The sequence below is a fragment of the Macaca thibetana genome, chromosome 1 (genome assembly GCF_024542745.1).
Source record: "Macaca thibetana thibetana isolate TM-01 chromosome 1, ASM2454274v1, whole genome shotgun sequence".
NCBI classification, from domain to species: Eukaryota; Metazoa; Chordata; class Mammalia; order Primates; family Cercopithecidae; genus Macaca; species Macaca thibetana.
The window spans coordinates 182,365,331-182,387,709 of NC_065578.1; the positions used below are offsets into that span (position 1 = coordinate 182,365,331).

The 22,379-nt window shown below is 55.2% G+C and overlaps 1 protein-coding gene and 1 long non-coding RNA gene across 2 annotated transcripts in view; one reads left to right on the forward strand and one right to left on the reverse strand.

Moving 5' to 3' along the window:
• Positions 1-2,727: 2,727 nt before the first annotated feature.
• The window catches only part of KIAA1614 (KIAA1614 ortholog), a 38,729-nt gene continuing 19,077 nt past the window's right edge, over positions 2,728-22,379 (reverse strand). Inside the window, exons 5-10 of the mRNA XM_050766084.1 lie at positions 17,974-19,535; positions 15,932-16,088; positions 13,296-13,536; positions 9,811-9,938; positions 8,822-9,006; positions 2,728-3,997 (exon numbers count right to left, since the gene is read on the reverse strand). Coding sequence (XP_050622041.1) covers positions 3,804-3,997; positions 8,822-9,006; positions 9,811-9,938; positions 13,296-13,536; positions 15,932-16,088; positions 17,974-19,535 — 2,467 coding nt within the window. The 3' untranslated portion in view covers positions 2,728-3,803. The remainder of the gene's footprint in view (positions 3,998-8,821; positions 9,007-9,810; positions 9,939-13,295; positions 13,537-15,931; positions 16,089-17,973; positions 19,536-22,379) is intronic.
• LOC126940688 (uncharacterized) lies at positions 4,989-10,282 on the forward strand. Its single transcript, XR_007720885.1, has 2 exons — positions 4,989-6,126; positions 9,329-10,282. It is a non-coding gene; the product is annotated as an uncharacterized LOC126940688 (long non-coding RNA).

The following is a 22,379-nucleotide window of genomic DNA, read 5'->3' on the forward strand; positions in this document are numbered from 1 at the left end:
CGCCTTCCGTCCACCCTCAGGCTGCAGGCCCCCGTGGCTCTTAACAGCCGGTGCCCTGCTGGACACACCCCGCCTCCCGGAAACGGCCTTGGCACGAAGGCCCTGGCGACCCCCAGGCAGGGCAACGGGCCTGCGCCCCTCTCACCCCCGCCCGCGCGAGACCCCGCGGGAGGACGCAGACAAAGGCTGTTGGCCGCGCTGCCTGGCCCCACGCCTCGGGTCTGCGGCGGGAACACTCTCCACGGGCGGCCGCGTGGCCGGGAAGGCGCGGCTGGCGGGGAGCCTGCGGGTGCAGAACAAGCGGCCGCCCGCTGCCTGCCAGGGCCCGTAGGGACCGCCCGCCCCGCCGGGGAGACTTGGGGGCGGCACCGGCGTCGCTGTGAGGTGGCCTCTGGTGGCCTGAGGGCAGGGCGGGTGTGGGGCGGCTGCCGAGGGCACAGTCACCTCCTGGTCTCAGGGCCCGCGACAGACCCCGGTCCTCCCTCCCGGGACACCGGGTGCCAGCTGCGGAGACCTCTCGCCTCTGCTGCACCCCGCAGCTACAGAGGAGGCTCCCGGGAAAGAGGAGTAAACCAGCGGCCACCCGGGACGCCCGTTCTGCGGGTGGCTTCAGAAAGTGCCCCCAAGCCCCAAGGAGATTGCGGTGCCTGAGGCAAAGGTGGTGCCACTTTCTGCTCCGTGTAGTCCCAGTGTCAGGGGCCTTCTGTGAACCACGGTAGGGACATAAGTTAGACACTGGGAAAACCCACACCTTTGCACGTGGCTGTTTTGGTTTCTGTGCCTGAGTCACTCGGCCCTTGCTGTAGCTTCCTACTCATTTTACAAAGCTCTGCTTGTGCTCACCTGTCCGGATGGCGCCCTTGCCAACCACCTGGCCAACCACGAATCATGGCCCCAGGCTGTCCACAGGCTACACCGGCTGCAGCCCCTCTTGCAGCACACCCTGCCTTGGCTCTGTAATATGTGTGTGCCTCCCGCTAGGCTGGGGCCCCTTGAGGCTGCTGGTCTCTCATGTCCCGGGGCTCTTGCCTGGCCTAGGCCTGGCTCCTGGTTAATAAGCTCTCAGTAAGAAGGTTCTGATGGCCCAGGCACTAGGGCTCAGGCCAGCACTTTGGGAGGCCGAGGCGGGCGGATCACATGTCAGGAGTTCGAGACCAGCCTGGCCAACATAGTTAAACCCTGTCTCTACTAAAAATACAAAAACTAGCCAGACATAGTGGCGGGTGCCTGTAGTCTCAGCTACTCGGGAGGCTGGGGAAGGAGAATCATCTGAACCCAGGAATCGGAGGTTGCAGTGAGCTGAGATTATGCCATTGCACTCCAGCCTGGGCAACAGAGTGAGACACTAGGTTCTGATGCTCCAGTGTGTGAGTGAGGCAGGGCTGCCCCAGGCCTTCAAGGTCAGCAGCTCTCCAGGCAGGCAGATGCAGGCAATTGGGGAAGGTCAAACAGGAGGCTGGAGAAACCAAAGCCCCCTCCCATCCACACAAGGCAGGGCCTGCACATCAGGCTGCCCCAGGGAAGAGCTGGGATGCCAGCACCTTTCCTCCTTGGAATTAGGTCACCGTCCAGAGGCCTGGGAGCCTCCGGTGTCCTGTGTGCCTCGTGCCCCTCCCCTAGCAGCAATCCTTTTCTGGCATGGGGAGGCAGCTGCAGTGGGAAAAGGGGCCCCGAGTCAGAGGGGCAGGATTGCATGCCCTGTCAGTGCTGCTGAACTTGGTTCCCCATCTATGCAAGATGAAGACAATGAGCAGGACACACCTGGCAGAACTATTTAAGGACTAAGTGTGTCACCAGCCTGGGAGGTGATATGCCTGAGCCTTTTCCTGTCCTCCCAGCCCCAGCCACCCGCTTCCACCTCCTCCCACCTAGGAAGGCAAGTTGTCCTTGCCATACAGAGAAAAATGGAGCTGTCTTTGGCCCCCAGGAGCTTTTCTCAACATGAGATTTCTCCAGTTTTGTGACCATGGGCCAAGAATTGCAGTATAGGAGGAGCCAGGGTTTCCCCACACTGGAGGTTTCTTGCTGTGGGGTCATTTCTACACTTTGAGGTGTGCCAGTGCCCTCTTCACAGCCTGAAGCCCCAAGCACTTATTCCTCTGGCCCCTCTGCTCACCTGTCAGAGCCCCCTCATTCCTCCTTCACCCGCCTACCCCATGGGGCTCAGCGCCTCCCTTTCCCCGCATGGGCATCATGAAGACAGGGACCTGGCTCCTGCTGCAAAGGCCCTGGGCAGGGAACAGACCCCAAACACTGCACAGGAATGCCTCCCCACCCCCACGACCTTCTCCCTGGGCCACAGGCCTGCTTCAGTGTCCTTGTCCAATGAAAGCTGCCCTGACACTCATTTAAACCCAATTCTGCTGAAGGTTGGGTTTCTTGTTTCCAGGACTTTTTTTTTTTTTTTTTTTTTTTTTTAAACCACAGCTGGCACCCTGGCCAGTTCTAAAGCAGCCCTGAACTTCCTATTACACTCCTCAGTTGTGCCCAGCTAGGGTCCCTTGGCTTCTTCTCTCCTGATCATAAACTTGCCCAGGGCTTTTCTTCCGCCAAAGGACGGTCTGGAGGCTTCTGCATCTACCCTGGCTGTCACCCTAAGCCGGGGCCTCCCCAGCCTTTCCTCTGGCATGCCCACCACCAGCACCCGTGCCTTCCCCCACTCCCCAGTCCTGCCCGTGGCTAGTGAGGGTCAAGTGAGTGTCAAGCCCAGAATTTTGCAACTCAGAGTGAGAGAAGCTTCAGCTTTGCTTTTTAATAAGTTAAGACTGACACATGGCCATCCACTCCCAAAGAGTCCCAGCCCTCCAGGCAGCGCTGAGGCCCAGGCAGATGGCCCATCCCCGCTTTCCACAGCCTCCCTGCTGCCCACCCACCCACATGCCCACTGACAGCAGCGCCAGGACGTCTGGGCAGAAAGCATGCAGCTGTGTGACAGCCAGGCACCCGCTGCAGCCCTGTCTCCAAGCTGGACAGAACTAAGATGGAGGCTGCCACAGGCCAGGCTGCAGCAGCTCTTGCCTCCTCCTGGGCAGAGGCAGCGGCTGGGGTGGTGTGGGGCTGGTCTGGCTGGTCCCACTGGCTGGATCCTGGCTACCACAGTAGCATGTCCTGAAATCAGTTTTGTTGTTTTCAACTTTATGTATAAAAAAAATTTCCTAGAAATTTTTAATATTCTGGCTACCAGATAACATCTCCCAGATGTTCCCAAACCCAGAAGGGGCATAAAACTCCTGTCAGACGACACATTCCAATTTTGGTTTGGCATATATGGTCAATGGCTATAAGGCTGGTACTCCAGGACACTTTGCCCATTGCTGGAGAAAGGGCAAAGGCAGTGAATGGAGTAGGGAGGAACGTGGCTGAAAAAGGGAAGGGTCAAGGCCAATAAGGACATGTGCTTTCTTTGGTTCCACAGTGTTGGAGGCTGGGGTAGCCTTTGACCGGGAGTGGGACCCGGAGGTGAGGCCAGCTCTCAGACATCAACCAAAGGACCCACTGCATCTCCTTCCTTCCCCTGCCAACAAAGGTACAAGTAGATGTTGACACCCCCTCAGACATGGAAGGAGACCCATTTTTTTCTTTTTCTAGTTCTGCATAAATGGCCTTAAACAAAATATGCTAACAGGCTCCTTGCCTCTCCCGAAGGCAGCCCACCACAGAAGCCCTGCCACAGCCCGAGAGGTTAGATGCTGCCAGGATCTGTTTCCGCCACAGAGCAGCTCTGTGCAGCACATTCCTGCCAACCACCCCAAGTGCTTCAGGGCTTCCGAGGCAGTGACAGTGAGGGCAGCGGCACTTCTGGGTCACCGTGGGACAGGTCTCTGCCTCAAGACACGGATTGACAAGCTCTCTGAGTGGGCCAGGAGCTCCTTAATGTGAGCCAAGCCCAGCCCTGCCACCTTGGCCCCATTCATCTCCAGGATCTCGTCGCCCACCCCCAGCAGCCCTGAGTACAGCTTGGCCGTGCTCACGTCAGCCATCTCCTGCACGTAGATCCCTGCAAAGGAAAACGGGAGAATTTCACAATGACACCCAAATCGAAGAAGTGCATCCCTGGAACGCTGACCATGTTGGTGAGGTGCTGTTTGTGTGGCACAGGGAGGAGGTGCTCATAGCGGGCACTTCTCTGCGCTCATGCACACACACACATACCTCTCATTATTCCACCTCACAGCCGCAACTGGCTTTAGACAGTGCGCCTCCTCCACAGTCTAACTTCATTCCACTGTCTCTGCTTTTAAAGTGGAAATGCTTCTAGTGCAAATAACGCGTTAAATTGTTGTTATTTATTTATACCTGACTGTGAGTGAGCTAATCTTTTTCTGGATGAGTTTTGCTTGTAGAATAGGAAGGAAAATAGTTTTTAAAAATTAGGAACCGTACCTACTCGGTGCCTGGCACTATGATCCAGTTGCTGCCTCAGGTCGCCCAGGCCCAGCATAAAGGTCGGGGTGGTGGGAAGGTATCATCGGAAAAGCAAAAGTGGCTGAGCCACATCCAAGCCTGGTTTGCTGCACTCTATTGCCCAAGAGTGACCCTGGCCTCAGTCTTACTCAGATATGGTTCCTCAATTGGGATGGGAAAACATCTGAGCAAAAAAACCCAGGAAAAATAAAAATTCTAGCCACATATTTCAAAGCTCCGGTGGCTCCCTCTCCTCTTCTGCACATGTCCCCTCCTCCCCACCCCAAAGAGGCCCTGCCTGGGTCTAGAAGGTGCCAAGAGTCAGCCTGGAGGAACCAGCTTCTCTGTTTCTTTCCCAAGCTCCGGCTCTCAGGGAGCCCCCTGTCAGTGGGGCAGGCCCTGTGGGGCTTGGGCTGGCTGGGCTGGCTCCCTCTGGCATCTCTGGGAAGCGTCCAGCTGAGGAGGCCCCCATCCCCCCACCGGCCTCAGCTGTGGCTGGAAACCTTTCAAATTCCCCTCCAGCTGCTCCCACCTGGGAGAAAGTAAGTGAGGTGCTGGCTCTCCCAGGGCAGGCTGGAGCCCCTGATGCCCATGCTCCGTGCTGGGTGGACACAGGGGCTGAGACACAGGCTGAGTTTGCTGGAGGACTGCAGGGCACACCCCTGGCATGGGCATCAGCACTGGCGGAATTCAGGCTGCTCAGCGCAGCCTTTGGCACCCTCGCTGTTCCAAGCCCAGCTCGGTTCACTCTGCATTTCAAACATGAGGCCACTGCCCACGCGTTACTGTCTCCACTTCCTTTTCCTCCAATCGGGTTCCTAGCAGGGGCCCGAAGGGGCATCAGGTCTGCTCCTCAATCTCTGGCTTGAAACTAGTCACCACATCTTGGACTAGTGGGAAGTCCTCTCTCAGGTCCCCCCAGCCTCTGGCCCTGACAGAAGTCAGGCATTTTATAGCCTGCCTCTGAAATGTGGCTTTGAAAGAGCACTGATCTTCACCGAGGCACCTGAAAGTCTGCGGCTCTGAATTTAGCAAATCCAATCTTTGTACACATTCCCCCCCCCCGGTCGGAGGTATAGAATCCCTTTTGTTGCTTCTTGGCCAAGCCAAGCCTTTTCTGCAGGGCTGTCTTCCCTGACGGTACGTCTGCCATCCTGACTGTACAAGGCATTTTCCCTCAACCCTGTCTTTTACCTCCTCTAGCTGGACTGCTTGCCCTCCCTGTCTACGGGTTGGTGGCACGGGGAGGGGGCAGGTAAGAAGGAGCCCCTGGGGCGAACCCAGAGAAGTATCTGATGTGCTGTGGGAGTTGCAGGTGGGGACTAATGATAAACCCTGAAAGAATGCAGCTAGAGCTAGGCCAGACACTGACGTCACTCCTGCCATTTTGGGGAGACTCGTGTAGATTTCACGACTGAAATTCGTGACACAAATATGACAGCCTGCTGTCGTAGGCATTTATTGTCTGCTGGAAATGGCCTTTGTTGAGGATGTGTGATCTCTATGTTGTATCCAATTAGAAGCAGAAGGCAAAGCCTGCTGTTCTCACAGACTCATAGAGAGTCAGATGTGAAAGCCAGCAAGTTAATACCAGCATCCTGCCGGTTCAGCACAGGGCACAAGCCAGCCCTCTTCACAGCCCCTCGGAGCCTGGAAGAAGTGACCCTCTGCTGTTGGAGGATGGCCTGGGGAACGGAGGCCCCAGCACTCACCAGGCTTCATGTGCGTGGGGACCCCTGTGTGCCATCTAGTGACCCATGATGGCAGCAGGACCAGGGAATGCTTGGGCAGAACAGGGAGCTGGCACCAACTCAGGCAAGGGTGCCGGGGACCCTGGGTCACTAGAGACCCCTGCCCATCAGAGCTCCCAGACGGGTGACGGGGAGGGGCTCCCACTGCCTACAAGGGAGCCAAAAGGGACTCTGGGGGATGGTGGGGGGCAGAGTACAATGCCCTGTTGTGTGTGCACTCACATCGACAGGGGAACGCAGATCACACTGGTCCCTGTCTGGGGTTTTCTTCCCCAGACCTTCTCTTTCTGAAGGGGAGGGAAGAAAAATGCTAGGCCCTTTCCTGTGTGCCTTATCAAATGCTCCTTATGACTCTTCTAGGTAGGTTTTGTCATCCTCATTTCACAGATTAGGGAACAGGCTCAGCAGGGATGTCGCCCGCTCTAGGTCACACAGCCAGCAGAGGTGCCGGAGCACAAACATGCTGGGTTGTCTGCCTCCGCCTTCACACACCTGTCCGGGCGCCTGTCCTGCTCGCCTAACGGGAGAGGAGGCTACGGGAAGGCCTGTGAGGAAGGACGTTTTATCCTCCTGAGGTCCAGAGTGGGCAGAAACCTGTCCTGTCTTCCTCTTACACACATGTCCAGCTCATCAGCAAAGAGTCAGATCAACCAGAATCCAACCTTCTCCCCTCTCCCCATCTCCACAGCCATTCCCAGCCCAAGTACCACCATCTCTGTCCCGGACTGCTGAAATAGCTTCAACACAGGGCTCCCTGGCTCCACCTGTGTCCCTCTGGGGTCTATTCTCATAGACATTAGAGAGCCTCAGTGCTCGCTCCGAGCCCTCTAGTGGCTCCCATCTCATTCGGCATGAAAGCCAAAGCCCCTTACAGTGGCACAACCCCATCTTTCCAAACTGCTCCTCCCAACCCCTTGCTTGCTCTGTGGTGTCCAACCTGACCTCACAGTTCTCACAGGCCAGGCTCACCCCTCCACGAGGGCTCTGCACTCGCTGTTCAATCTGCCGGAATGCTCTTCCCCAGACACCCGCAGGGCCCCTCCTTTGCCCCATCCACACTTGAGAAGATGCTCAAGTGTCATCTTCTCAGAAAAGCCTCCCCACACTCCTGTCTATACCAGCATCTGCCACACCTGCTTTATCTGTATGTTTCTCAGAACTTTCTTTTCACCATCTGACATACGTAGCACATTATACATAACAAGAGTACACATTTTATAGATACAATCTAACTGCTCACTGGGTAGTATATTCATGAGGACAGGGATTTGGTCTGTTCCACTTACTGCTGTATCCCCCGTATCTATAACACATAGTAGGTGCTTAGTATATATTTGCTGAAACAATAATTGATGGAACAGACATGAGAACTCATGCTGCGGTCTGCAAATGTGGCAGCAGGCAGACTTTTTTCCAGGCTAAACAGCATTGACCTAGGAGATCAAAGCATAGGACTCAACCCCCCATTGGCAGAGCCCAGCTGCAGCAGGCTTCTGTGCGTGTCTTTCTGTATCTGTCTCTCCCTTTCTCTCTTCTTCCTTCCCCTCCTCTCCTTGCCCACCCTCGCATACCTGTCTTCCTTCCCTGCTCCTCTGGGGAATGTCTTTCTTTCATGGGCCCTTGCCCTGAGATACATTCTGGACCACAGACCTTGAGTGTGGGCCTTGGCAAGTCACGTTGCCCTGAAAGACTCATGGATGGGGCGGAACTGAGAATTGGCCAGAGTGCAGAATGATGTCCAGGACTCCTCCCTGCCCTTGCCTGCGTTGAATTGAGACCCAGAGCACACCCCAGCCAGAAGCCTGCAGCCAGGATTCATCTGAACATAATCCTCGGGCACAGGCCTCGGGCACAGAGGGAGGGACGGGATGCAGAGACAGACAGGCACGCTCCACCTGCCCAGACATACTCCACAGCCGGAGGAAAGGAACCGTTTCAACGCAGACACATCAAAGGGACTGCTGAGAACCGGCAGGCACAGACAGTTTCCCTCTGGCTCTCCTCTGCTAAGATGGCCTTCAAAATTCTAATTTCTTTCTTTTTTTCCTTTGAGACGAAGTTTTGCTCTTGTTGCCCAGGCTGGAGTACAACGGCGCAATCTTGGCTCACTGTAACCTCCACCTCCTGGGTTCGAGCAATTCTCCTGCCTCAACCTCCTGAGTAACTGGGATTACAGGCATGCACCACCACGCCCAGCTAATTTTGTATTTTTAGTAGACATGGAGTTTCACCATGTGGGCCAGACTGGTCTTGAACTCCTAACCTCAGGTGATCCGGGCACCTCAGCCTCCCAAAGTGCTGGGATTACAGGCGTGAGCCACTGCGCCTGCCTAAGATTCTAATTTCAAGATATCATCAGACAGCAGGGGGACAGTGGAGTCAAACCTGCCAACTCTACCCCCTCCCGTACACTCCCCACCAACGCCCTCTCAGCTGCAGCTACCCAGGGCAAAGGCTCTGCAGGTGCAGACTCCTAGACAGCCCTGGACAGTTCAGAAAGAGCCCCTGAGGGGAGAAGCCTAGTCCTGTAGTCAGGGGCTTTCTGAATTCCCAGAGCTCCACGGCTCAGCCAAGGACCAGAAAAGCCTCTGACACAGCCAGAAGGCCCTGCCGCGGTTTGCTGAGGCTGCCCCGGCTATGGGGCTGAGGAAGGGCAGAGGGCATACCTGAGTCTGGGCGCCCATTCCCAGAGGCCACGCAGAAGCCGAAAGTGCCCCCCGGGGAGCGCTGCAGCTGCAGCTGGCTCGTGCCGTCCGGGAACACCTCCACCAGGCGGCCCACGGTGCGAGCCAGGCTGGGAGCACCCACGTCCTCCACGCTGAGGGCACGCCGTGGTGAAGCCTTGGCCGGCCTGCGAGGGAACCAGAGACACAGTGAGGGCAAAAAGCGTCAGGCACTGGGCACAACTCTTCCCTAGCTTACAGATGACTGATGCCTCATGGACATCCAATGCCAGAGTCTGGCATTGGAGGCTGGGGTTCTGCTGACCTCAACCAGCAAAGAGAGCCTGCTAGGGCCAAAACTGGTGCGTTTCCACTGCTGTGCAAGGCCCCCCAGAGCCTGCTGTGGAACTAGAAACCCCACCCTCCCAAAGCAGTGGTTTCAAATTTGGGGGGGTACAGAGACCTTTGTAAGAATCTGACAAAAGGTGTAACTTTATGTCACATTTCCAGGAGCTAACATACACCCTGAAGTGCATCCACGCCCCAGGAAAGAGCAGCCAGCCTACAGGGCCTCGTCAGACAGGGCAGGATGTTTCCAAGCAGGTCATGCGTCCTGGGCCCCTCTGGGGGTCTCTGTCTCCACGTGTTTATTTGGATCTTTAGCTGGGCTAGGAAAGCTCTCTAAACTTTCTGATTTCAAGATGTCACTGGACAGCAGAGGGACAATGGACTCAAACCGGCCAACTCTACCCTCTCCAGCAACCCCAGGCCTTCTCAGAGCCCAGTGCACCGAGGGTCGGGGCAGGACACTGAGGTGCTGAGACTCCTGTGGCAGCCTTGTCTCCACACATCAGATGTCCTGGGCAGAGGCCTTGCTTTCCCTTCAGCGGACCCTGCTCAGAGCCATGATGCTGAGGCCGGAAGGAGTCAAGCTTTTGGCTCCACTGGTCACTCTCTGAGTTTACCCTCCAAATCATGGGTGCTCCTCTTACCTGCCAGCTGCACTGTGGTCCCCTGGCCCCGCTACCAGGTAGAGGCGGGACCGCTCCCCCTTGCCGCTCAGCAGAGAATGGAGGTTCTGAAAAGAGGCAGCTTTCCGACGCTGGTGAGAGGGCGACACCTGATGAGAAAGGGACAATATTGCAGGTGAGAAAAGCTACCTGAGAGGTGCTGACAGAGGACTTGGCCCCCACCATGAACGTGAGGGCCCTGTAAGAAAGTGACAGCACAAGCTTTTATCATTGCTTCCAAGAATTCAACAGAAACCACCATGACTTACTCAAGGAGATGGGTCTACATAGACCATCTGAGGAGTCAAGAGATTTTTTGTTTTGTTTTTTAGCTGCAATAACAACTTTAGTGCTATACTAATTACCTCATTGATTAAGGAAATCTAACTACTCATTAAGGAAAAAATGAAAGTAAGTTTATTACAAAGTAATAAATACCACTTGAGAGTTAAAATTCGAAATATTATTTTATGATTCTTTAGTATGTCTTTTGTGATTGCTTTCATTCAAAAATTTAAACCGAACACTGTACTTTCAAACATTGTGGATAAAAAGATAGACAAGAAATCCTTCAAGGAGTTCACAAAATGATGGGGGCAGGGCTGAGCACAGGTAAGTTAAAAGGTTTCAGTGCACTTTAAAAGGAGATGGTGTGTGCCATGTGTGGTGACTCACACCTGTAATCCCAGCACTTTAGGAGGCTGAGGTGGGCAGATCACCTGAGGTCAGGAGTTCAAGACCAGCCTGGCCAACATGGTGAAACCCTGTCTCTACTAAAATTACAAAAATTAGCCGGGCCTGGTGGCAGGTGCCTGTAATCCCAGCTACTCGGGAGGCTGAAGCAGGAGAATCACTTGAACCCGGAGGTGAAGGTTGCAGTGAGCCGAGATCATGCCATTGCACTCCAACCTGAGTGACAGAATGAGACCCTGTCTCAAAAAAAAAAAAAAAAAGGATCTACCATTCAATCCTACAATTCACTACTGGGTGTCTACCAAAGGAAAGAAGTCATTATAAGAGAAAGGTTGGTTCCATATCTTTGCAAGCAGCACAATCAGCAATCGCAAAGATATGGAACCAACCTGAGTGCCCATCAACCAACAAGTGGATAAAGAAAATGGGGTATATATACGGCTGGGCGCAGTGGCTCATGCCTTTAATCCCAGGACTTTGGGAGACCAAGGCAGGTGGATTACATGAGGTGAGGAGTTTTAGACTAGCTTGGCCAACATGGTAAAACCCCCATCTCTACTAAAAATACAAAAATTAGCTGGGTGTGGTGACCTATGCCTGTACTCTCAGCTACTCAGGAGACTGAGGCAGGAAAATTGCTTGAACCTAGGAGGTCGAGGTTGCAGTGAGCAGACATCGTGCCGCTGCACTCCGGCCTGGGTGACAGAGTGAGACTCCATCTTAAAAAAAAACAAACAATAATCCCAGCACTTTGGGAGGCTGAGATGGGCGGATCACGAGGTCAGGAGATCGAGACCATCCTGGCTAACACAGTGAAACCCCGTCTCTACTAAAAAATACAAAAAACTAGCCAGGCGAGGTGGCGGGTGCCTGTAGTCCCAGCTACTCGGGAGGCTGAGGCAGGAGAATGGCGTAAATCCAGGAGGCGGAGCTTGCAGTGAGCCGAGATCTGGCCACTGCACTCCAGCTTGGCCGACAGAGCGAGACTCTGCCTCAAAAAACAAACAAACAAACAAACAAACAGAAACCCAAAAAACTAAACCTCCCAGCAAACACACTCTTGGCAGCAGCACACACCAAAAACAAGTATTTTACCCTGAGGAATGTCACAAATACTGTGGCGGGGAGACAGATTCTTCCTTTATCTTCTATGTTCTTGAAAATTTCTGTCTTTTTTCAGTTCTTGAAAATGTATTTCTGCTGTTCATCCTCCCTGCTCTGCCTCCCTTTCTTGCACCCAGATTTACTGTCATCAGGACTTCCTATGTCTGTCCATTCAGCTCAGATTGCCTATGAACCTCTCCATGACACCGACGGGGGTGGTGTTTCCTTTGGGGGATTTACAGAGATAGAAGTCCTGATGACAGTAAATCTGGGTGCCACGGCTCAGACATGCTTTGGATAAATCTAACTTCATGAGAACAGCGAGTTCCTGGAGCACAAGTCACTGCTGCTGATTTCGCCAGCTTCAATCTCTGCCGCTGCTTCTTTGCCTTCCATTCATTCAACCGGCAAATATTTGTTGAGCACTGACCATGTGCCTAGGACAGTCTTTGGTGGAAGACAGTCAATGGGACCTTCATTCATTCAGTCTGCATCCTCATCTCACCTGCAGCCTGGGAAATGAAAGGCGCCAGCAACGCAAACCACTCTCACCTGCTTCACTCTCCCTAGGAGAGCGGGGAGGGAATTAGGAGAAACAGACCACCTGGAACTCCCTGGAACAGAAGGGGCGTCCAGCGGGTGCTGCTCCTCGTTGCAGAGTGTGGAGTGCTTGGGGAGGGGAGCCTGAGCGAGCTGCCCTGCGCTTCCCACCCACTCACTACTCGGTGTGTATTGTGCGTACTGCACTAGCTTCCCTAGAAAGTACCAGAATACGAAGATCAAGCGGTGTTCCCTCAAATAACTCACACTCCAGTGAGGGCTGAGAGACAAAACCCAACTAAACATGATGCAGGGAGTGCCACAAAGGAGGGAGGCACAGTAGCAATGGGAGCAGGGGGCGGAGGCCCAGTTCGGCCTGAGGCAGGGTTGGGAGTGGCTCCCTGAGGGGCACGTGCCTGCAGTAAGGATGGATGAGCGGGCAGGTGGCATTGGGGAAGGCGGGGGAAAGAGCCCAGCTGAGGGTTCAGAGTCAGCGAGCGATCTGCCGACAGAACTGCAAGCGCATTGGCTGCAACCGGGGTCAAGTGTGTTAAAAGAAGAACACACTTGACGAGGGATGAAAGCAGACAGATCCCAGAAACTCTGGTCATGCTGAGTGGTCTGAACTTTATCTTGAGGGCAATAAGGGACCAATGATAGATGTTCGGTGAGGGGCTGGTGTGGCCAGATTTGCATATCAGAAGGACCACTCTGGAAGCCACATGCAGGACCATGGCAGGGAGGCCAGTCAAGGGGCTGCTGAGGGAATCCACGTGGGACGTGATCTGTGCCTGGGCTCAGAGTCACTATGGCCATGGAGAAGGTTCCAGAACCATCAGGCTGTCAACTCTCCGGGACTTGGCTGAGGTGGCAAAGTTGAGGGAGAGGGAGGAGCCTAGAGGGACCCCTGGCAGGGTCATCTCAGCAGTGTGAGATGCTGCCGACCCACCCTTTGTCTAGGGGAATCCAAGTCTCACGGGTCAACCGTGGGGATGCCAGCAGCTTCCCTCTCCCTACTGTGGGCTCCTTGGGAGGCATCCTCAGCACCTCCTCCCTCCATTCACCTTTCATGCTGATGGTGGCTGCACCACTGCTGGCTTCACTCCCTGGGCTGGGGCCCCTGGACTCACCGGGTGCAGGGATTGTAACGACGGGGCCCTGGAGTGTGACGCCAGGCCAGGCACGGCGGGCTGCAGCTGCTCCACACTGTAGCTGCGGGACTTGCCCAGCTTGGGCCGGGAACTCTGGCCAAGGGCTGAGAAGAGCTTTTTCAGCCCCAAGGTGGAGGCGATGCTGCTGCTCCTTTTCTTGTTCTGGTCCAAAGGGGCAGCCAAGGGGGAGCCAGGTCCTGTGTCAGCCCCTGCTGATGCTCTGAAACACAAGGGTGGAGGTGAGGGGGCAGGGGAGGGCCGGGAGGGTGGCCAGGGCAAACTGTACCCTGGGGCCATCTCGAGGGCCGCAGATGGGCCAGCACCAATGCCTCTGGCACGTTTGGGGCCAGGAACTGAATACCAGGCGTAGAAAGAAAGGTCAAGTGGAAGCCGGATGTGGTGGCTCCTGTCTGTGGTCCCAGCTACTTGGGAGATGGAGGCAGGAGGATCACTTGAGCCTGGAGGTCGAGGCTGCAGTGAGCTGTGATCACGCCACTGCACTCAACCTGGGCGACACAGTGAGACTCCCCCAAAAAAAAGAAAGAAAGAGAAAAGGTAGAAAGAGAAAGCAAGGAAGGAAGGGAGGGAGGGAGGAAGGGAGGGAGGGAGGGAGGAAGGAGGGAGGGAGAGAGAGAGAGAAAAGGAAAAGAGAAAAGAAAAGAAAAAAGAAAAGAAAAGGAAAGAAAAGGAAAGGAAAAGAAAAGAAAGACTGCCAGATACTCTGCTTGGGTTGCTTTTGGGGACAATAGCTCAGGCAAGCCGCCTGCCATAACACTCAGCTAAGGGCCCACCCAATCATTCATGCAGTATATATTTTTTTTATTTTTTGAGACAGAGTCTTGCTCTGCTGCCCAGGCTGGAATGTAATGGCACCATCTTGGCTCACTGCAACCTCTGCCTCCCAGGTCCAAGCTATTCTCCCACTTCAGCCTCGCAAGTAGCTGGGATTGCAGACGCACACCACCACGCCCGGCTACTTTTTGTATTTTTAGTAGAGACAGGGCTTCACTATGTTGACGAGGTTGGTCTCGAACTCCTGACCTCAAGTGATCCACCTGCCTCATCCTCCCAATGTGCTGGGATTACAGGCATGAGCCACTGTGCATGGCCCATTCATTCAACATTTCTTAACAGCCTACTATGTGCCAGCCTCTTCTAGGCCCTGGGGTGTGTGTATGCAAGACAAACAAGGTGCCTACTCGCAGGAGCTTATGAACAACAGACCAGGAAAACCAGGAGACCCGTCCCATGTGGGTGAAGCAGAGGATGACCAGGCGCTTCTTTAAAATGGAGTGGTGGGGAAGGTCTCTCTGAGAAGAGGAGCTTTAAACTGAGAGCTGAGTGGCAAGAAGCAGCCAGGGCTGCCACGCCTGGAGGTGAGTAGTCCAGGTGCGGGGAATAGCTGGTGCCACAGCCCTGGGGCAGGAAGAGCTCTGCGTGTTTAAGAACAGAAAGGGGCCAGGCCATGAGGCTTGGGTGTAGGTGATGAGAAAAGGGCAAGAGGCAGGACAAGATGAGGTCAGATAGGCAGGCAAGGCGAAGTCCACAAAGCAGGACCAGCCATAGCCGAGGTGTGAAGTCTACTCCAAGTGCAGGGAAAAACCATTGCATTCAGGGTTTTCAGTAGGAGAAGGACACCATTTAATCCAAGTTTTAAAAAGCGACCCTTGACTATTGTGTGGAGAAGGAAATGTAGGGGCAAGGGTGAAGGCGGAGAGCAGGTAGGGGCTACTAGAGTTGTATAGCAAAGAAGCTATGAGTTCAGGCCAGGAAAAGTGGTGGGAGGCAGGGGTTTCCGGAGCTGGCAATGACTGGCAGGGGGCTGCGGTGGGAGAGAAGGAAGAGGAAGCAATCCAGGACTCCTGGATTCGGGCTTGTGCGCTGTGCAGACAGACAGTGACGTGTTTGCAGGGAACGGGACATGGGGGAAGCAGTTGTTGAGCTTTCTGTTTGAGGGGCCCATCAGACCCCCTAATGGAGATGTCCAGGAGAAACTGAGCGTGCAGCTCTGAAGTTCTGGAGAACAGATGGCACTAGGGATGGAGAGTCGGCTCTGGTGCCTCTTCAGGCCTAGAGCTGCCTGCAGCCACCAGGCATAGTGTGTCACAGGGAAGAGAAGGCCCTGGCCAGAGCTCCAGGTTCACCAAGGCTTTGAGGCAAGTTAAGGAGGTCCCAAAGGGCCAGGACTCAGCCCCCACCCCACCACCCCGCGCTGGCGCCGAGCTGAAGGAGAGAAGGAAAATGTGACTGCTGGGCTCCCTTTCCTCAACATCTGGTTACTTTCAAGCATCCAAGCGCAGAGCAGAAGCAGAAGCAAGCCCATCCTGAGCCCTTCCCCAGGGCTGGGGCTCTGCTAGCTTTGCCCCAGGAACTGGCACAGTGTCTGCAGCTAGAGGCCGTTCAATGGATGCTTCATGAATGAATGAGCAGGTACATCAGACTAAACGACACTGGGAGAGGAGTGAGAGGGCTGCCAGGCTTGTTCACAGTCTAGGGAGCCTCTGAGGACTAGGAGCAGTGAGGTGGGTCATGCCACCACTCCAGGGGGTCTCTCCCCTCCCAGAGCCCCCATTTCCACCTTCTTCTGCAGTCTGGCTCTTTCTCCTGTAACTCACCTTGACAGCACATGTCCTCCAGATCCCGACCCTGTCCTCTGCAGGCTTCCCTCTGATTCCTGGCTGGACTCTGGCTCCTCTGAGGACAGGGAGAGGGTGATGCCCGTGGAGTTGATGGTGGCAACATCTGCTGAGCCGGGAAAGCCCTGGGGTCCTCCTGAAACAAGCACAGCATCCCACCTGAGTCATACCAGCTCATCCCACAGGTCCTGTGGGGGAAAGGGACATTCCCAACAGGGGGAGGGTGAGAAGAAGCTGGAGAGGCAGAGCCCAAGGAGAGCAGTGGAGAGACCTGGGAAGCAGCAAGGGAAGGTGGGGTGGCCTCTTAGATGACCAGGCCTGAGGACCCCTCGTGAGTGTCCTCGAGGCTGGAAACTATTTGAGGACACGGACTGAGTCTTGTTGACTGCTGGAAGCTCATCACCCAGCACAGCATCTAGTCCACAGTAGATGATAACTGTTTGTTCAATGAAAGGGTTGACTGTGATAAGCCATGTCCCTTCCATATCAAGGGACATAGTGGGAGCAGGGGAAAGTTTTGTATTCCTGGGACAAAACCCACAATCTTGTCAGTTGTGATTTCTAAGAGCTTTAAAATAGCCATCATTTCTGGAGATCTATTATGTGCTAGGCAACGAGTGGAATCCTCTCCAGAGATGAGTTCGCGGGGCCCTAGGAGATGGTGCCGTCATTGTCCTCACTTCACAGAGGAGGATGCTGGCAGGCTGAGGGATTGAGGGAGTCACCCAGGGCCTCACTCGCTCTGCTTCAAGCTCCGAGGTAAAGGCTTGGGCTGCCCAGAGAGGTCAGCAGGTCTCAGAAGGGAAGCCCTGCAGGAAGTGGTTAGGGGCAAGCCCACAGCCTGCCTAGAGCCCACCAGAGAAGGAAACTGCCACTCAGCACAGGGTGGGAGGGACCCCAGGGGGAGGGGGTTGCCTCAAGGTTTGTGTAAGCAAGGGAGGGAGAGGGACCAAGTCTGTGTGTCCCCATGCAGTGGAGGGGACTTTGCATCCACATCCTCAGTAAGGTCTGTCATCTCTCTGCCCTCTCTCCCTCCACTCTGTTGCCAAGCCCTGGGTCCCTCGAGCCATCCCAGCCCCAAGACTGTCAGAGCCGTGGGCACGTGTGGAGTGAGCCTGTTATCTCTGCCTAAAAGTGAACAGCAGAGTTGGTCATCTGGGATCACAACACTAGGGATCAGGGCCTGAGCCCGCCACCCCCCAGGATTCTCCCACAATATGAGGACCCCTTCCAAAGACAAAGTGGTGAGACCCACACCCTTCAGCAGCCTTGCCTGCTGAAACCTACTGCTCCACCAACAGGCCCAGGGGCCAGGGAGGGTCTGGTACCAGAAAGCACACCGCCTAGGAGCCCTGTTCCCTTGGTCACAGGGCGCTCCAGACAGCATGTCTGCCTGGCCACAGAAAGCCTCAAGAGCAGGACTCCTGCTCAAGTATTCACATGTGCATTCCCCACAGTGCCTAGTACAGTGCCTGGCACGTAACAGGTGCTCTGCCAATACTGAAGGAATGAATGAGTGAATGGAATGAAATGAAATGAAATGAAATGAAATGATGATGCTGAAGGGGCAGGGTCTCAGCCATGTGATTAGTGGGCATCTATTGTTCCAAACAAATAGTAAATCCTGGAACTGCTGCCTCTTTCTGCACTGTTGGGAGTAAATCCCTTAAAGCCCAGGCCTCTAGCAGCCATGCAGCTTGGAGCTTGGATCTTGGAACCTCAGGGTTCCCAACAGGAAGAGGATGTCTCCACCACCTTCCCCATGGTTCTGCCTCCCCCAGAAGGGAGTTGCTTAGTCTGCCTCCAGGCTGGCGGTCAATCCTGCGTCTGGCCTCTGCCAGCACCCCTGACACCTCAGAGTGGCTCCAAGGAGCTGCCGAGGTGGTGTGTGATGCTGCCATCTGACTATTGAGATAAAAGGGAATGACTCTGAAGGCCTGGGTGTCACAGGTCGGGTCTGGGCCTCTGCTCTAGAACCACACCAGGCCTGGGCTGGGCAGGAATGAACGGCAGCCCCTTACCATCTCTGCTGTTCTCCAGGGGCGGCTCCGGCTCCCGGCTGCAGGGGCCCCTCTCCACCCTACCCTCGTGGACGACTCCCCCGTAGGGCTCCTGCAGCCCCCGAGGTGCGCTGTTGTTGCAGTTGTTGGTAGACAGGGCCAGGAGTGGGTGCCTGACCTGAGGGCAGCTGGGCTGGGTCTGTGATGGGGGCAGCTCACAGGTCCTGAGAATCGTGCTTCTTGAAGGAGGCAGGGGGATACCCACAGGTTCTCCCTGGTCACCCGGCCTGCACAATCCAGCCAGGGCTGCCTTCCTGTGAGACACCGGCGAGGTGGCCTTCCTTGAAGGGGGAGGGGTTGGCGCCCAGCCTTCAGGACAAAAGGAAACTGTTGGCTGCCGGGCTTGGTGCGGGGCGGAAGGCTCTGCATGGCTCTGTTGCAGGGAGGAAGGAGAGACAATTTCCAGGGACTCGTGGCTTTCTATAACCTGGGCCTGGCCTCCTGGCCCCGGTGATTCAGGCGTCATGGGGGAGGTGGTGGCGTAGGCTGTCCTGCATGGAGTCCGGGAATCCAAAAGGTGAGCCTGGTGACTTCCCAGCCGTGGTCCAGGCTGCCACTGGGGTCCCAGGGGCACCCGCTTCAACTCCAGGTCAGGAGGCTTAGGGACAGCATCTTCTCTCAAAAATAGAGTTCCCCCAGGCGTGTGTCCTCTGCCCTCCTTCACCTCATTTTCCACCTCCATATCATCAGCCCTAGGCAGGTGTTGTTGGGCCTGAAGGCCCCAAGGCAGCTCCACCTCAGCCTTCTTGGACCACCTGTGGCCTCGAGGCCTGGAGCCCCGCAGTCGCAGTCGCGGGCTGCTGCCTCGGGTCCGCCTACATGCCCCGCCAGCCTGAGCGGTCCCCGCCTCCTCACTGTCCGTCCTGCAGCTGTCAGAGTTGTCTGTGCTGTCCAGGGCAGAACCCACCTCCGCAGGGCACACGATGTCTCCGATGTGTGTTTCCCGGATCCATTCCATGCCGAGCCCGGGCTCTGCAGGAAGGAGCCGGAGTGGGGAGCTCAGGCCACCCAGCACCCTCTCCATCCCACGGGCAGCCTGGAGCCCCTGGAGGGTCGTGGGGTCGGGGGACGCCTTCCCCTGGGCGGGGCGCGGGTCGTTGATGCAGCTGCCGCAGGCCTGGCACCTCCTCTCGCTGCCCCGTGCCGGTGGCGCCGGGGGTCCTCCGCGGTCCAGGCTGCCCACAAGCCGGTGGAATGCCCCTTGCCCCGCGTCTCGGAGCCGGGGGGCCCCGTTGATGTAGTGGGCGAGGTCGGGCTTGGAGCGCAGGGGGCCTTGGTCCGCGGCCTGCAGCACGGTGCTCAGCACTTGGCGCTGGCGCTGCTGCAGCCGCTCCAGGTGGCGGAACTCGGCTTCGCGGGCCGACTCATCCTCAAAACGCACGTGCGACGGCGAGGGTCCCCGCCTCGGCCTCTGCCCGCCGCTGGACTCTCCGCTGGAGGAATCGCTCGTGTGCCCGTTCTGGAGGTTGTCTATGCAGGCAAGGGTCGTCCTGGGGTCCCGGGCTGGGCTTCTGTGGCCATGTCTGATGAAGAGACAGGAGGAGAGAGGTCAAGGGCAGAAACATGGGGAGGTATGGACACCCATCGGCCCTACCCCTCCACCCTGGGCTACAGTCTCCCACCGTGCTCTGTGGTAACCGCAACCCACAAGGTTACTCCAGAGCGGATTTCTGGGGCGTCTCCGCAAACCAGAGTAGCTTGCAAGCCCATCCTGTTCCTAACATAGCACTAAACAAAACCAAGGCCACCTTCCCTGCTTTTGGCTTTGCCTCTCTTGCATGGCTCAGCCTGAGTTAAGATGAAACACTATTGAATGGGAATATGCTGAAGTCCTTACATGTGTGTGTTGGGGAGTTGGGGGCGGGGGCGGCGTCTGTGTGTGTGTGTCTGTTAGGGAGAGGAAGTGAGCCTGACCACCATGTATTTTTGGTAGTGATTGTGGAAAGATGTATTTGCTATAAAGCCGTCACGGGAACAGGATATTTTAAGTCTCCACTTAGAGGAGAGGCTGTGTGAGAACTGAAGTCAGAGAATTTTTTTGTTTTTTGTTTTTTTTTTTGGCAGGATCTCTCTATGATGCCCAGGCTGGAGTGCAGTGACATGATCTTGGCTCACTATAGCCTCGACCTCTGGGACTCAAGTGATCCTCCCACCTCAGCTTCCCAAGTAGCTGGGACCACAAGTGTGCTTCACCATATCTGGCTTATTTTGGTTATTTTTTGTACAGATGAGGTCTCACTGTGTTGGCCAGGCTGGTCTCAAACTCCTGGGCACAAGTGATCCTCCCACCTCGGCCTCCCAAAGTTCTGGGATTACAGGTATGCACCACTGTGCCCGGCCTAAAGTCAGGGTTTCTAAGCAATTGCTCCTGAAGTTTCCATGCAGGGTTCCACATCACCTTGCTTACGCAAAATTCAGACAAGGCAATGGTGATGTTTCTCCTTGGCTCCTGAGTCTTGACTGTTCCAACCCCACTCCAGGCACTGCCCCTCCGCAGCCCTCACACATACTCTTGTCCTTCTATTGTGGGGGATGGCACTGCTGTGCTGGGGAGTCTGCCCACCTGTCATCCACTTTGGCTCTGGGAGACACTGTGGCGAATAGTCAAGTCCTGGTCAGTTCTGGAAGGCACCTACACACATCTCACACCACGGCCTCGTAGAGCCAGGTAACCGGAGTTTCAGGCCACTATGAAAATGGACCCAGGACCATAGGCCATTTTCTATCAGAAGGCACCCAAGTAAGAACCATAGTTCTCCCTTCCTTTTCCTGGCAGGGGCCTCCCCACCAATCCACTGCTAAGTGTTGGGATTCCATTTCTTGTTTCTTTCATTTATCACTTCTTTATCACTCACACTGGACCCCTGCAGTGGCCTCTTATCCAGTCTCTCCACTACCTCCTGTCTGTAGATCCAACTGAAGCACAGCCTTTATTTTATCACACCAACCCAGAAGAGGCCACAGGGTCAAGTGCATACACTTTGGAGGGAAAATGCAGGCCCCCCACATTCCTTCCTGCTTCCTCTTACGCTCCTGGGCCTTCAGGGCCTCCAGGCCTCCTTCCCTGACCTCATGCAACCCTCCTGCCTCATTTCCTGGATCTTTCTTCTTAGCCTACTAGCATTTGACTTCTATTTATTAGATGCTGAATGCTCACTGGAATGCAAAAGGCAATGGGCAACTGGGGCTCCACACCTGTGCCTACCCCTGACTCGTCATTTCCCCCCATAAGCACTGCTCCAGGATGAAATTTTTTTTTAAAGAAGAACTCCTGCTGGGCAGGCGCAGTGGCTCACGCCTGTGATCCTAGCACTTCGAAGGCCGAGGTGGGCAGATTGAGCTCAGGAGTTCAAGACCAGCCTGGGCAACACGATGAAACCCTGTCTCTACTAAAAATAGAAAAAATTAGCCAGGCGTGGTGATGCGTGCCTATAGTCCCAGCTACTTGGGAGGCTGAGGCATGAGAATTGCTTGAACCCAGGAGGCAGAGGTTGCAGTGAGCCAAGATCATGCCGCTACACTCCATCGTGGGCAACAGAGAAAGACTGTCTCAAAACAAAACAAAACGAAACAGAAAAACACACAAATTCCTGCTAAGCAAGTAGATCTGCCTGCTTTGAGATTTCAGCAGATCCTGTGCTTAAAAAGGCTGCTCTGGGGAACACTGAAGAGGTGTTGGTCAGCCTGTTTGCTGGAACTCACATTCAGCCATGGCTACTCATTCATCAGGCACAATAGCCGCTATGCTGAGGACCCACAATATGGACAGGGGCCCAGGACAATGTTGTAATTTCTTTTAAAATCAGAAGAAAATAAACTTTTGGGTCAAAGAAAACATTTTAATATAGAATGACATATTTACCTTTCAACCAGCATGGTCATGAAATATATATTTTTTAATGTTTTTGTATGGAGCAAGAGGCCCATGAAGGCAAAAGTGCCAGGGCCCCCAAAAGTCACATCGCAGCCCTGCTTTCAGAGGGGCCTTTGTAGCCAAGATATGTAGGCTAGTGAGCAGGACGCCCGCTGCTGAAGATGGTGCAGGATCTCACTACTCATCTCAATATGGCCGTGGGGAGGCCCCGCTGAGATTAGTAACTGTGGTGGTGATGATTTTCTGTTGGGGATTGTAAAGCGCTGGGACTCTGAGCCCCAGAGAGCCCACACGAGGATTCTGGGCCCTATCCGCACTTGTATCTAGGTCAGCTGTGGGGTCCCTGTTCATGTGGCACTCACGGTCAGCTCTTCAGAAGCACGCTTCCCTCCCCATAGCCCCCGAAAGGAAGACTCCATCCAGAGAAACAGCCTCCCTCACCCCCACCCCAGAAACAGGAGGTTGCCTGCTGAGCAGATGCTTTACCCCCACT